This window comes from Phocoena phocoena, chromosome 5, assembly GCF_963924675.1.
Source record: "Phocoena phocoena chromosome 5, mPhoPho1.1, whole genome shotgun sequence".
Taxonomy (NCBI): domain Eukaryota; kingdom Metazoa; phylum Chordata; class Mammalia; order Artiodactyla; family Phocoenidae; genus Phocoena; species Phocoena phocoena.
This window is the reverse complement of record NC_089223.1, coordinates 102,022,447-102,038,893: the sequence shown is the minus strand read 5'-3', so window position 1 is coordinate 102,038,893 and position 16,447 is coordinate 102,022,447. Positions and strand designations below refer to the sequence as shown.

Sequence of the window (16,447 nt, the reverse complement as noted above, 5' to 3'; positions counted from 1 at the left end):
ATCCACCTCCAGGCCAGCGACCACAGAAGACCCCATGCAAAATGCAGATTCCTCTGTTTAAAATCCTCCAATGACTACGCCAGCCAGCAGTCCCCACCTTCTGTACCGTAGGGACTCCTTGCCAGTTGATAGTGGCATATTTGTATTTTGTATGATTGCTGTATTTGGGGGAACCTATTGATACTGAAGAAACAGCTAATGCAGATTTGGTAACTTTAAATAAATGTGTACTTATCATAATCTCGTCTGCATTCCTTTGGAAAATTGTGTAGACATATGCTAGGCACATTCAGCGTGGAGACACTGACCGGGTGCATGTGATGTGCTGCCCCTTGAAATAAATTAGGAAGTCCCAGAGGTCCATAGCTAGGATGCTTGGTTTACAGGGACCACCTGGAATACTTCTGTTTTCCCTTTCATTCTCAGATGTGTCCTGTTGTAGATCATACGTTATGTGGTCATTCCAACCGTGACCCACAGGCTGGGGATTTGGAGCAGGTCTTCTCCCGCTGTCTCCTGTGTGGAGACTCTTCCTCTCCACCTGCCCAGCACCTCCCCTGCATGAACTTACCACTCCCCGCATGGGTCCCACAGTCCACTTCCAGACCAGTGCCATCCACTGCAGTTCCTGTGCCCCCCGTGTCTGTGCCAGTCTCCCCTGTGGTGTGGTACCCTCTGTGGGAATCAGAAATGAGCCTTACTTAATAATTAACTTTGAACCTCCAGCCCCGCCACAGTGCCTGACATATGGGGGGCTAGTATACAAGTGAGTGAATGAATGAATTGCAAGGATTAAAAAGTAAATAAAATACATGTTAGGCACCGAGAATAGTGTCTGGCGCATCCTAAGTGCTCAGCTAATGTTAGCACACTTACTGTGTGTGGGACAGCATTTTTAGGTATTGGGGAAACAGAAGTAAACAAGACAAAGTCCCTGCTTTCATGAAGCTTGCATTCTCCTGGGAGGAGATGGACATTACTATTTCAGAGTGCTGTAGAGGAAGACAAGCCAGGTAAGGAACGTATAGTCGGAGAGGAGTAGTGTGATTTGGGAGGCTGCAGCCCTCACATCACAAAGCAGAGTGTGGGAGGGCAGCTTTGGAGCTGAGAGACAGTGACTTAATAACCGGCACAGACTATTTACAACAGCTGAGACATGGAAGCAACCTAAATGCCCATCAACAGATGAATGGATAAAGAAGATATGGTGTGTGTGTGTGTGTGTGTGTGTGTGTGTGTGTGTGTGTGTGTGTATACACAATGGAATGTTACTCAACCATAAATTAGTATGAAATAATGCCATTTGCAACCACATGGATGGACCTAGAGGTTATCATACTAAGAGTAGTAGGTCAGACAGAGAAAGGCAAATACCATATGATGGCACTTACGTGTGGAATCCAAAAAATTGTTACAAATAAACTTATTTACTGAACAGAAACAGACTTAGAAAACAAAGGGGTTACCAAAGGGGAAAGGGGTAGGGAGGGATAAATTAGGAGTTTGGGGATTAGTAGATATATACTGCTATATATAAAATAAACAACAGGGCTTCCCTGGTGGCTCAGTGGTTGAGGGTCTGCCTGCAGATGCAGGGGACATGGGTTCGTGCCCCAGTCCAGGAAGATCCCACATGGCGCAGAGCGTCTGGGCCCGTGAGCCATGGCCGCTGAGCCTGCGCGTCCGGAGCCTGTGCTCCGCAACAGGAGAGGCCACAGCGGTGAGAGGCCCGCGTACCGCAAAAAAAAAATTAATAAACAACAAGGACCTACTGTACAACACAGGGAGCTATATTCAACATCTTGCAGTAATCAATAATGGAAAAGAATCTGTATAACTGAAGAATCTGTATAACCGAATCACTTTGATGTACACTTCAAACTAACACAACATTATAAATCAACTATACTTCAATTTAAAACAAAAGAATTAGGGAGACTAAAAGAAATAAAAACTAAAAATAACCAACACAGGCAGTGACCACCACTGAGGGCAAGTGCTGGGTGCGGCACAGGGGGTGGTCGGTGGGGCTGGTTCTGGGCAGGCCGTGTGAGCAGAGATGCGAGGGCAGAGAGAGGGCAGGCATCTGCTGGGAGAGAGCCCAGGCTGCCGAAGGTTGTGTGTCTGATTGGGGGATAGCAAGGAGGCCAGTGTGACTGGAGCAAAGTGAATGGGAACGAGAGGCAGGAAGTATGGTCACAGGTGGAGGTTGGGAATATCAGGACTTTGTATTTTATTCTCAGTGAGGATGGGAACGGGGGCTAGTGCGGCTGGTGGGTGGAAGTGGAATGATTACCTAAGGTCCCTTTTAACTTGACATTTTGTGATTCTGAATTTCAGCTGTAGTGTCCAGGTTGTCTCATCACTGTTCATAATAATGCTGCAGCACCCACCCATGTCTTACAGAAATGAGCACAGAGATATAACTACAACAGCTTCAGGGTGCGGCATTACTGAAAGTGGGCACCCTTACTTGTTCAGTAACTTTAGAGTTTTAACTGATTATCAGGGGAAGTGAAATGGTTCTAAAAGCTCTTTCATTGTGAATTTTGAAGACCACTTGTCAACGTGGGAGAAATGCCAGCCTGAAACAGCTCTTCACAAATGGTGTCCCCGCAGCGCTCTCCGTGCAGCCCCCAGAGGTTCCTCTGGGGGACTCCAACTCTGTCAGTGTGCTTTGTGACAGCCATCAGTAGCTGCCCCGCTGTTCTCAAAGTCAAAGCCCACACTCTTAACAAGGCCTGTGTGCTCCGGCCCCTGATTCTACTCCAGGCCCGCCACACTCTCTCGCTGGTGTGGCCTGCTCCAGTTTGGTCTTCAGGAAGCTTTTCCTACCTGACGGCCTTCGTAAGTGTTGGTTCTACTGTCTAGAGAGTTCTCCCACCTCTTAGCCTGGCCAGTTCCTCCTCATCCTTCAAGTCTCAACTTAAACGTCACTGCAGCAGGGAACTTTGTTCTTCCTTTCACACCCCGTGACTCCATGTGTGGTCATTTGCTGCTGCCCTTTAATTTTGTCCCTCTCTCTCTCTCTCTGTTAGCCATGTCATGTCCGAATATGGGAGAATGACGGACACAGAACGAGACCAGATAGACCAGGATGCTCAGACATTCATGAGGACCTGCTCAGAAGCGATCCAGCAACTGAGAACACAAGGTGCCGTGCCCCGAAAGATGCAGCCAGCCAGCTGTGACTCAATTAAGTACTCACATCATGCATATGGCACAGCCGCGTAAAGCTCTCTTTTGTGTTCTTATTTCGATTTAGGTTTCAGAACTTTAACATTCTTTTTTCCTGATTAGTGTTTTAACCTAAGCTGTTAAAAATAATGAAAAGGCCATGAATTCAAGTTAAACAGATGGGAAGAGGGAGGTGGAAAGGACCTCTCCAGACAGAACCAAAAATTTACCAAGGGGCCAGGGTCAGAGAAGATGAATCGTGTGTGGAGGTGTGTGCGTGTGTGCCTGTGTTCTGGGTGGCACCGAGAGGGGCAGCAGCTGATGGCATGTGGACAAGGATGCAAGGTCTCTAAACCCTCTACTTAGAGGATTAAAGTAAACTGTAGTATCAGACCCTCATGGTTAAGAAGAAGGCTCTGGAGCCTTGGCTGCTTATGTACCCACCCCAGCTCCACCATGTTCTGGCCATATGGCCTTTGGCAAGTCACTTAATCGCCCTGGGTCTCAGTTTCTTCATCTATAAAATGGAGATATTTCTTAGCGTATATTTCTTAGGTATATTTCTTAGGGTTTTTATGAGAATTCTCATGGCATCCTTAGAACAATAGCTAGCATTAGGGTTACTATTATCATCTCACTTGCGCTGATGTTTAATTCTTACTGAGGGACTGAGATGGCTTCCTTGATTCTTTTTTCATTTGCTTAGGCAGATACAGATTACATTAACATAGCATAGAGTTCAAGTGGCCAGATGCTGTTGTGCTTGACACAGACTTTTGTCTGGAAGCTTCCATAGACAGCCTGGAGAGTCCGTTGAAAGCTATAGACATTCCTGCCAGAAAAAAATATACATATGCACAAAATGTTGTGTATAATTTCATGGATCAGCTAAATTCCTCATGTGAATCTCAGTTTACGCGGCCCTATGGTAGAAACAGATCATGCCCCCTGCCCTTAAGGACATTCATGGAGGTAACCTAGAAAATACATGAACGTTAATAAAATGAGGAATTAAGTGACCTTGGCCTCCTTATGGACTCTGAGCCTTAGTTTCTTCATGTGTAAAACAGGCCTAATTAGAATTGCCTTTTGCATTGTTTGGATCATTAGCAGTGATTTACGTGAAGTACTAGCGCGGTGCCTGCACATGGTAGGTACTCAGTCTCTCATAAACCGGAGCTGTCTTAGCAAAGTAACTGGCACAGACTCTAAGAAGAAGTGATGGTTCACAGAAGAAGGACATCCTTGTGGCTCAGAGAATCAAGGTTTCCTGGAGAAGGAAGGTTGGACTCGGTGTCTAAAGGAAATGTGAATGGCTGAGGGGAGAGGACGGAGCGTTCCAGGCTGAAAAACAGGCAGGCACAGGGGGCGTGTGTGCTCTGAGTTTGATTTAAACATGTTACTTGGAGGTCAGCTTGAGCGTTGGGCACTGTTATTACGAACAGGGTCAGCACTCGAGAAGAGGGCTGTGTCAAATGCCATCCCTACGTGCTGTAATAAACCATAAATTATTTGACTAGTTTTTCTGCAGGTTGAATCTTTTACTCTCACAAAGCCTAATAAATCTTACTCTTTTAAAAATGTAATGTCACTTGACACAAGACTTGTTTTATAGCTGTATTTTTAAGAACACTTCTAATAAAGAAACTGTTGTGAGGAAGCTGAAGATGAATTGTTCTTCTGTATAATTGAATACAGAGCCCTGAATATTGTCCTTTTCTGTTACAGCCCACAAGGAGATACATTCCCAGCAAGTGAAGGAGCACAGGAGTGCTGTTTTGGATTTCATTGAAGATTACTTAAAAAGTACTTTATTTTATCTTAAAGGGCAAATGTGGCATTTCACAATAGATGGGATGCAACATTTAGCTTTGCTAGCTGAAGACTGTCCTGTCTCATTGTATTTAATGATACCTTTGCCTGAGAAGCAGTTTTAAGTGGTCTCTGCTCTTTTCCCCTGAACAGGAGTATGTAAACTTTACTCAGAACAAAGAGCCATCCGAGTTAAGCGAGTGGTGGACAAGAAAAGATTGTAAGTATTGTCTCCATTGGTGTTCTTTAATTAATAATAGCAAATAAAGTTTATAGAGCACTATGCTTTAGAGTCAGACTGGGTTGCTATATAAACATGAAAAATAAGCTAACTTAATCAGGATATGTCATAATTAGTGAGATCAGTAGCAAGTTCAGGGTGGGGACTGGTACCATTGAGTAGCAAAGCCTAGGACCTAAGAGCTCCAGCTTGCAGGCAGGCAGCCTGTGTTTAAATCCTGGCTTTGCTGTGTGACCATGGGAAGATTGCTTAACTTCTCTGTGCCTTAGTTTCCTCACTTGTAAAATGGAAAGATTTATAATACCTACCTTGTTGGGTTGTTGTGAGAATAAAATGAGTTGATATAGGTAAAACACTTGCCGTTGAGTGGTTAATATATGTTAACTTGTACTATTATCTGCTCTTAAGCATTTACCATGTGTCAGGCACTATGTTTATTTCATTTAGTCCTCACAGCCACTCTATTAAAAAGTATTAGTACCCCATATTATAGAGGAAGTTGAGGCTCAGGGAATTTGGGTTACTTGCACAGTGTCACATGGCTGAACTCAGATTTGAACGTCAGGTTAACCAGGGCAGATTTCTCAAACAATGGGCTTTGTGTTGGATACTGAAAGAAAATAATCTGGGTAAGGGATTAGAGAGGAAGAAAGCAGTCCAGGCTCAGGCAGGAGGGCAGGCAGAGTATTTGCCCAAAGCAAGCCCTGGAGGAGAAGTTAGGGCCTTGATGGTGTGTGATTTATCATCGAGAGGTGGTGCGTGGTCACTGGGTCTCACACCCACCAGAGCGAGAGATGCCAATTCTGCTTCCTTATCTCAGGCGGACCTTGACACTTGAGACTTAACAGGTACCTTGAGTAAAGTAAGAAGGGGCTTTTGCAGCTGCCTCCTCAGTTCCTGGTTCTCAGCAGAGGTTTGGACAAATTAAGATCAGATGGGAATTGTTCTCATTTAGGCAGTGAAGTTCATCCTCGTCTCCTGTCAGATAGCTGCCCTGTGCCAATTACTTTGAGCAGAGGACCTTGAGGGAAATAACTGTGTGACCCTTCACAATGTAGTCCAGCCCTCCCTTCTAGTTCTTTCCTCACCTTACCCCAGAAGGCATCTGCCTAAAACATACATATACTTTTATCACTCCCTTGCTCCAGTGTCTTTACAAAGCTAAACTTCACAGCATGACATTCCAGGCCCGTAACGATTGGTTTCTTAGTTGGTCTCCATGGATTTATGCTCTGACTATACCTGACTACTTTGTGTTCTAAAGAGGCCTTGTTCTTTGAAATTTTTATGCCTTAATCCTTGCTGATGTCTCTGCCCAGAATGCCCTTCACATATATATTTATATTCTCTGCCCCTGTCCCCTATACTCATGTGGCAAGCCAATTCCTATTTATACTTCCAGCCCCAGTTAAGATGTTGCTTGATCTTTAAGGACTTTCACAGTTCCCATGGGCCCTATTAGTGTCTCCTTCCGATGTAGGTTCCCTGCGCGTTGTCGTGGTCAGGTGTGACACTTCCACTCTTAGAAAGCTGCTAGTACGCCCCCTTAGCCCAGAGTGCGGCATGATGCCTGTCCCAGTCTAGGGAAGCCTCTCAGTAAGGACCGTGGAATGAATGAATGAACGAATGGCAAGTTTCCTGAAGATAATTTGGCTGTTAAGTAGGGTTGTTTTCATTGTCAAGTTGGATTGGTGGGTTCTTTGTTTTTGTATTATTTTGTTTTCATTGGTGATGGTTATGTTAAAAATCATTCTTATAAAATAGATTTGAGAAACCCAAGTTCTCATGTTTTATGGCATTGTTGCTACTCTCGTGTTTGTTTTTTTCTTGGTGAAAGAAAAGCGTATTTGTTAGTAAAGGGGCAGCCTGATAGTTTTGTATTTTAAACCTTTCACAGTGTAAGAGAAAAGTTATTCTCTGATGGTGTTTATTTTCATAGGATGGTAATATCACACTAATCTCTCACACCAAAGGGCTCTTATTCCAGACGGGGTGAAAATGTTTTGCCCGTGAAGGCAGACGTAGTCTCAGCCGAGCTTTCTGGGGTTTTCCCTCCATGCCTCCTCCATTTCTTAGAAGGATGCACCATTGTCAAATGTAGCTCTCTTCACCCATCCCTAGGCACTGTGCTACCTGAGTTGACAGTTGCACCTGCTGTTAGTTGCCTTAAGCTGAGCATGCAGATGGTGATAACTCTTGCTGGGGTCTCACCTCTGTTCTTCCTCCTGCTGTGAGACTGAGAGTCCTTTGAAGACAGGGACCATTGTGTCTTTTCTCTCTGTGGTCCCAGTGCCTTAATCAGAGCCTAGCCCAAGATAGGTGCTCAGTTAAGGGTTCTTGAGTGAAGGAAGGAATGGGGCACAGGCACTCATTACAGGATCCTCAGGTCTATGTATTGAGAGCTTATAAAATGGAAAGGTTGTGGGCAGTACAGACACAGCATTGGCACAGGTGACCTTGTCATCCCCAAAGGGTTTGACGTACACCCATATCCTCCTGATCACCTGAAAGCACTAATATTTTGGTTAAGATTTAAGTTGAAATAGCCAACAGATGCCCTCCTGGGTATGTGCTCTAATTTAAAACATGAGAAACATTTCCCCTTTCCAGAAGGTAATCAGGTTGAGTATCAATCGCCTTTCTTTTTCCTGGGAAGAGGTTTGAGGTGGCGATCTGGAAATTAAAACTAACCTCTGATATTGTTTTTCACGAGTTCAGAGCATTTTCTTTGTTTAGGTGTAATAAACTATACAGAAATCCAGGAACACATCCAAACTTAAAATAGCAGGGCTTCTCTTCAAATTGCTGTTTCTTTCTTATTCAGTGGTGAGTCGTCTGATCCTGAATCTACCCATGGCTAACCTCACTTTAAAGTTTGCTGGGTTTTGGCCCATCATTTGAACACATCACTTTTCACTGGTACAGTGATATTCTTAGAGTGGGAACTCCTGGCTATTTTTTCTGCTTCAGGGGAGACTTGAGATTGATAAAACATATTGCCTGAAAGATGATGTTTCTTCTAACATTGCACAGGTTATGAAACAACAGATAGGAAGTCTAGACAAGTTTACAGCACCTTCTGAATTTATCATTGTAGCTTGAAGTTAACTATCAGAATATTGTCACATCCTACTATTAATTCTAAAGGATAATGTGAGAATTTGCTATGATATTCTGAGGAAATCCTGGCAACCTAAATAAAATAAGTGTTACTCTGTAAGCAGGTTCCATGGTCAAACGAGTTTGAGAAACTCTTAGTGTATAGAGTTCCCTTAGTCTTTACACTGACGCTGTGCCTTGATTACATCTTTCTACGAGAGAGCCCTGCTCACTGTGGAGCCCTTTACTCTTGAAACACCTGGCAAACACACTTTAGAAATAGTGCCCAATCCCATGGCCAGGTGTATGACCTTGAGTTATTTATTATTTACTCCCTTAGGTTGGTTACAAAAGATAAAAATTTTGCTGCATTCCATTTTTCCTTCTTTAAAGAAAAACTGGTATACTTACAACACATACTCTCACCATACTTATTTGGTACTTAAAGAACGTACTCATAGTATTATTTATGATTTGGTCCTCTCATTCCAACTAGATTGGAAGCTTGGTGAAGGCAGAATTTTGTCTTTTACCTCTTTATATACACAGCCCCTAACCCGGTATCCTACACATCGTAACAGCTCGATAAATTTTGCCAGTGTTGGGGATGATAATGATGATAGAGATGAAGAAAAAACAAGAAGTGATACGATGTGATACTAAGTCCATAGCAATGATTTTGTGGGTTTTTTTTTTTTAATTTCGGCTTTTTTTGTATTTGACGTACAAAATTTTAAAATATTTAAAGAGTACACTGTAGTGGTGTGATATATGTATGCATTATGAAAGGATTCCTGCCCATCTAGTTAATTAACACATTCATAACCTCATATATTTATCTTTTTTTACCTATTTATTTTTTGAATTTTTGTATTTTATTTTATTTATTTTTTATATAGCAGGTTCTTTTTCTTTTTTTTTTTGCTGAGAACATTTAAGTTCTTTTCTCTTAGCAAATTTCAGTTATACGATACAGTGTTATGAGCTGTAGTCATCATGTTGTACATTATATCCTTAGGCCTTGTTCATCTTACAATTGAAAGTTTGTACCCTTTTACCAACCTCTCCATATTGCCCCCACCTGTGATTTTGTCTTATTCACCACCTAGAACAGGGGATCAGCAAACTATGGCCTGTAAGCCAAATCTAGCCTGTTTTTGTACAGCCCTCAAGGTGAACATGGTTTTTATATTTTTAGATGTTTGTAGAACAAAAAGCAAAAGAAAAAAAGAGGAATATGGGGATAGAGACCATATACGTTCTTTCACAGAGCCTACAGTATTTCTCATCTGGCCCTTTACAAGAAAAGCATGCTGACCCCTGGCTTAGACCAAAGTCTCTGAGGTGAAGGACCGCATTTTTGTTGTTTGTTCTTTGCAGTCCATCATGGACTGATGTGTCAAGTTCTGCTGCGCTGGTCAAGTTCATAGCTCATGCTGCTGGTGAGCCACCACAGTAGTTTGATAACACCTGAAGTGGTCTATACCCTGTTCAGAGACAGGAGTCCCCTGATTAAATGGCAGTATCAAATTGCTATAAATGTTTCTAAATGCTTATTCTTCATTTTTGTACTTATTCATAGCAGACCAGTAACAAACAGTTCATAGTCTCATACTGGTCTGCGGACCATACTTCAAGTAGCACTGGCCTGAAAATCACCCAGTATGGAGTAGGTGCCCAGTAAATATCTGTAAGTGTGAAGATGGCTTAAGGTACTGTGAGATATTCCTGCTCTGTGGGAGTACAGGGTACCTGTGCCAGAGTGGATACCTTAGACTGAAAGCCATCTTTGAAATGAGAGTGCTATAATATTAGGTATCAAAAATATCTCCTTTCTACCCAGAGTCTTTGTTGGGGGCATAAAAGAAGTATAAGAGCTATGCCTGACTCTGGAATATTAATCATTTTTCTCAAATATTTGTACAGGGCTTTATTTAAGGTTTGCAAAGAACTTCTTCCACATATTTTCTTGTTTTAAAACTGGAAAATCTGTTTCTCTCCCTCTCTTCTATCTCTTCCTGTTCTTAAATTTTAAGTAAAATCCCAAAGTCTTTCAAATAAGGGACCTGGAAACAGATGTTGGCCAGGTGGAAACTGTTTGGATTGCTGTTATGAAATGCTCAGCTTTCAGTTAGAGAAATCAGTTTAAGTAAATCATGGAGCATAAACTGATCTTCCTGATGACTTTTTAAACATTGCTTTTCTCAAATTGCCTTCAACTAGTTAATCTGTAATTTCCCTGAGGATCTCAGTAGACATTCTGTGTATAATTAGATCTGTTTTTATCACTTAAAAAAAAAAAAAAAGCACTCAACTTCATCTACGTCTGCTGCATTGCAGTCCTTTATTCATTTTAAATTAAAAACTGGCACATTAGCATACCCTGGACACAAAGGACGACAGACATTAATGGAACCCTTTATTTAAAAGTCAGTTAAGCCCCTCTCCTTCCTGAACAATTCAGTCCCGCGTGTCTGCAGCTTCGGGGAGCTGTCATTTCCCAGGGCAGGTCAGAGTCTGAGCAAGCTGAGGAGGGGTGGCTCAGCATGGGCAGTGAGAGCCCGAGCAAGGACAGGGGAGTGTCCACATGGGGGAGGAGTGGCAGTGGAGGTGGCAAGTTGGTGATATACAAGGGGGACTGATCAAATAATAAGTATATACGGATAATGGGAGCCAGGTTTCACACTCTTAGGGGAGTGAAAGGGGAATTGGATTGGAATGAAAAGTACTGGTGTGAACTCATGGTTTTCATTTTACATAGGTAGATATAGAAATGAAATATGGTTGTAAATGTGTATGCGTGTCTAGGTCTGCAAACACATACACATACTTTCTGGTTCTGTCCACTGAGAGGGCCTGGACGCGCCGACATCCCAGTAGCAATGAGAATACTTAGCACTCAGATCTTGGCTTCTTAATAGCAATTTCAGCTTCCAGGAACCAGCGCTCCTTGGAGAAATGGCTGATTCTGGGGCTGGGTCAGGGAAAGTATAAAATGAGCCTGGAACATTTTGTTGTGCCAGAAAGCAAGGAACGAACGGCTCAGAGAGTGATGGGGACATGCAAAAAGGACATAAGCCAGTTTGAAGGGGCTTCCGCTGACCAAATTAGAGACAACTGGACCGTCAAAATACATCGTAGCAGATTATAACCCATTGAATAAAGTAGGGCATCATGAGCCCATCTAGAGAGGAATAAATAAATGAGTAAATTGAAAGTTTGAAATTGATAATTGCATAGTATCTAAGCAGGCCCTCCCCCAGGACTTATTAATTACAAAGAGGAAAGAGTACCTTTACGGTTACAGCCACTACCTTAATCAAGTGATCAAAGTGAAATCATGTACAGCCTGATAGGATGAAATGAGAAGTATGGAAATAGAATATCACTTCTATCATATCATATTGTTTTTACACCAGAGATGCATAACCTGAATCCAACCACGAGGACAAGTCAGGCAAACTCAGATTGAGGCATGTCTTACAGAATCACTGGCGTGTATCAAGGATTTGAAACTCAAGGAAAGGCTAAGATCTGTTCAATCCAAAGGAGACTAAAGAGAAACAACAACTAGATGCAGTCAGTATGTGACTCTGAACTGAATTTTTTTCTTATAAAAGATACTATTGAGATCTGGTCAAACTAGAATGGGGTCTAGGGAGAGGATGGGAGAAATGTATCAATGTGAATTTCCTGATACAGATGGTTGTATTCTGACTGTATCAAAGAATACTCTTATTTTTAGGAAATACTAAAATATTCAGAGTTGAAGGGGCATCAGGTTGGCAACTTACTCTCCAATGGTTCAGGAAAAAGCATTCTTCGAACTACAGACTTCTCTGCATGTGATTATTTCACAATAAAATAAAACCCCGCAAGATCCCATTTCACACATGTTAGAATGGCTAAAATAAAAGTGATAAATGTTAGGGAGGATATGCAGCAACTGGAACTCTCATTTATGGCTGGTTAATAATTGGAACTCTGATTTATGGCTACTTACTTCTAATAAAGTAACTCTTTATTAGAACCAGCCAGGGACTTCCCTGGTGGTGCAGTGGTAAGACTCCATGCTCCCAATGCAGGGGGCCCGGGTTCGATCCCTAGTCAGGGAACTAGATCCCACATGCCACAACTAAGGAGCTGGCGAGCCGCAACTAAGGAGCCCGCCTGCCACAACTAAGACCCGGCGCAACCAAATAAATAAATAAAAAGAAATTTAAGAAAAAGAAAAGTGTGTATTAACAACCAATTTATTAAAAAAAAAAAAGAACCAGCCAAATAGTTCTCCAAAGTTAAATGACCACCCAATGACCCAGCAATTCCACACCTAGGTTCTTTATGCCTAGAATGTCCTTTCTGCTTTTCTGTACCTGGCAAAACTTTACTCCTTTTTCAAGAGTTTGCCTAAGTGACACTTCCCCTGAGAAGCCCCCAGTTATTTCTACTCTCTGAATTAGTAGCAGTAAGAATTTATAAAGTACTTACCTTTTCCATAGTACTTTTTTTTTTTGGTCTGCTGTGTTATTTAGTCTTTGCAATGACTTTGAGTGTTAATATTGGAAGGATACCAGAAGCCAGGTTTCTCATTATCAAAGAAGTGAAACGGAAAAAGGCAGAAGGAACCTTGTTTTATTGGTTGGAACAGAAGATACTGGAAGCTGCTCTACAGGTATGGAAACTGAGGCCCAGTGCTTACAAGGTGAGCCAGGGCAGCACCTACTGCGTGCCAACCTCTGTGCTAGGTCCGTTGTCACGGGTGATCTCATTCAATGTTTACAAGAACCTTTTTAGAAAAGCGCTATTTAATTCATTTTGCAGATAAAGAAAACTCAGACAAAGAGGATTTTAAAAAACACAACAAAACAAAAAACCTGTCACATTGCAGATAAATGGCAGACTAGAGGCTACTCTGCAGATAAGCTGCAGACTAGGATCCAAGCCCACTTTTGTCTCCAAACATATTTCTAAATATATTTGTCTTTCTCAGGCAGTCAATCAGCCAATAGTTTAAGGACCCAGTCTCCAGCCGCCATGGATGTGTGGAATTACTGGAGTAACCTGTCAGCCAAGACAGTCCAGGAGGACATCAGGCCAGTCCTACTGAGGAACATGGCTGAGGTCAAGGCTGTGTACACTCAAGCAGCTTGTGGCTGCCCACCCCCACCCTGAGACCTCTCCTCTGCTGATCTACCAAGACTCCTCAAATCCTTCCCCCTCCACAGTACCAACCCAGAAGATGAGCACTAGTTGGCCCCTAATTGGAAGACCCTGCTGAGTCCTTTGCACTGATTACAGCAGTGTTCTCCCTTCTCTGAATTTTTTGATTTTTTTTTTTTTTTTTTTTTTTAGATTTTTGGCCACACCACGCAGCATGTGGGATCTTAGTTCCCAAACCAGGGATCGAACCCGTGCCCCTTGCAGTGGAAGCATGGGGTCTTAACCACTGGACCACCAGGGAAGTCCCTGAATTTTTTGAATTACTAGTGGATTTTGTCAGCTGTTTTCTTCTGTTCCTCCATTGGTCTGCATCTTGTCAGAATAAAAAATGTATATTTCTTTAGGATTTCACAAGACTGTCCCACCCCTCTGCCTTTTCTTATTACCCAGTGATAGTAGCAGCAGTAGTAAGAGTGGTAGTAATAGCTCATTTTTTCAGCTCTTGCTCTAGACTGTGGTCTAGAGCACCTTTTCCTCTGCTTATTGACTATTCGTATATTTGCTTCTTTGAGATGTCTGTTCAAGTCTTTAACCCATTTCTTTACCGGATTGTTTGTCTTTTTATTGTTGACTTGTAATGGAGTTATTTTTGTATAGCCTGCATACAAGTTTCTTGCTGGATATGTGCTACAAATATGTTTCCCTGTTCTGTGGCTTGTCTATTCGTTTTCTTAAAGGTGTCCTTTGATGAGCAGAAACTCTTAATTTTGAGGAAGTCCAATTTATCTGTTTTTATATTGTCTAACGAGCTATTCTTTCATGTTTTCTTCTAGGATCTTTGTGAGTCTAGGTTTTATGTTTAGGCCTGTCATCTATCTCAGATTAATTTTTTGATACAGTGAGATGAGGTTGAGGTTCATTTTATTCCATATAAATATCCACTTATTCCAGCAATATTTCAACTTTCTTTTCCTCATTGAATTGACCTGGCACCTTTGTCAAAAATCAATTGACCATACATATATATCTGTTTCTGGACTCTTTATTCAGTGTTACTAATCAGATTTTTTTATTCTGGTACCTCACTATCTTGATTACTGTGGCTTTGTAGAAAATCTTGAAGTCAGCTGATGTTAGTCCTCCAAATTTCTGCTTTTTCAATATTATTTTTGCTATTCTAGATCCTTTGTATATTTCCATAGAAAGTTTAGAATCAGCTTGTCAGCTTCTTCAGAAAACCTGCTGGGATTTTTATAGGGATCATATTGAACCTATATATAAATTTAGGGAGAATGGATATCTTAATATCTATCTACAAGCATGGTATATCTTTTCATTGATTTCTATCTTTATATTTAAATTTCTTTTTCTCAGCAATATTTTGTCATTTTCAGCGTAGTAGAGGTGTGTTGCTCATCTTTTGTTAAATTTATTCCTAGATTTTTTGAAGCTCTTGTAAGTGGTATTGTTTTATTAATTTTCCCTTTCAATTTCTCATTGCTAGTATATAGAAAATACAATTAATTTTTGTATCTGCAAAATAACTTTCTGTCCTGCAACCTTAATTAATTCACACATTAGGTCTAGCAGCTTTTTTGTAAGTTCTGTGTAATTTTCTGCATAAACAATGATGCCATATATAAATAACGTAATCTTTATGCCTTTTATTTCTTTTTCTTGCTTTATTACACTGCCTAGGATGTGGGCCTCCAGTACCGTGTTGAATAGAAGTGGTTAGAATGGACATCCTTGCCTTGTTCCTAATTATGGGGCAAGGATTTATTGCTTCACATTAAGTGTGATGTTAGCTATAGGTATTCTGTAGCTCTTCATCAGGTTAGGAAATTCCCTTCTTTGTCAGGGGTTCCCAAGACTGCCCTCAGGTTCAATGATTTGCTAGAAGGACTCACAGAACCCAGAGAATCTGTTATACTCATGGTATAGTATTACAGTGAAAAGAAACAGATTAGGATCAGCAAAGGTAAAAGGCACATAAGGCAAAGTCCAGGAGCCACCAGATGCAAGCTTCTTGTTGTCCTCCCAATGGAATAGCGCGGACAGTGCTTAATTCTCCCAGCAATGAGAATGTGTGATGTGGGACAACATGTACACAGTATTTGTCAACCAGGGAAGCCCACAGGATTTCACTGGGGATCAGTCATGTATGCATGGAGCACCCAGCCGCTGGCTTTAGTTAATCAGTCTCTAGTCCCTCCAGAGGTCGAACTCATACAGCTTGGTCCAAGACCCCAACATTAATCACATTGTTAGTGTAAAATGTCTGGTGTGGTCCAAGGCCCCAGGGGTACAAGAACAGTCTTTATCAGGCAGGATGTTCTAAGAGCTTGGTGGTTATCTCCCAGGAACTGGTCCAGGGCCAGTTTCTTTGAAATGTGTAGAGTTGGAACACCCAAACCTGCTGCATCAGCCCTTTCCCGCACACTCTCTAGTACTAGTTCGTTGAAACATTTTATTATGAAGGTATCTTGAATTTTTCAAATGCTTTTTCTGTATCTAATGAGATGATCATCTGCTTTTCTTTTCTGTTAATGTACATTACACTGATTGATTTTAAGATGTTAAACCAACTCTGCCTTCCTGGGATAAACCCCACTTGGCCATGATGCATTGCTGTTTTTATACATTGTTAAATTCAGTTTGCTTGTATTTTGTTAGGGATGTTTGCATTTATGTTCATGAAGGTATTTGTCTAATTTTCCTTTCTTGTCATATCTTTGTTAGATTTCCGTATCAGGGTAATGCTGGCCTCATAAAATGATTTGTAATTGTTCTCTCTCCTCTCTTCTTGCCCAGGTATACTACATTCCTACCTCTTTCTCATCTTAGGGAAAAACATTTAGCCTTTCACCATAAGGTATGATGTTAGCTGTAGATTTTTTGTAGATGTCTTCTATCAGATTAAGGAAGTTCCCTCCTATACACACTTCTCTTCACCTT

The 16,447-nt window shown here is 41.6% G+C and overlaps 1 protein-coding gene across 1 annotated transcript in view; it reads left to right on the top strand.

Moving 5' to 3' along the window:
* Window positions 1–16,447, top strand: part of STX18 (syntaxin 18) — a 120,495-nt gene that overhangs the window by 77,983 nt on the left and 26,065 nt on the right. The window contains exons 3-5 of the mRNA XM_065877750.1: window positions 3,039–3,154; window positions 4,906–4,983; window positions 5,143–5,209. Of these exons, the coding sequence (XP_065733822.1) occupies window positions 3,039–3,154; window positions 4,906–4,983; window positions 5,143–5,209 (261 nt within the window). The remainder of the gene's footprint in view (window positions 1–3,038; window positions 3,155–4,905; window positions 4,984–5,142; window positions 5,210–16,447) is intronic.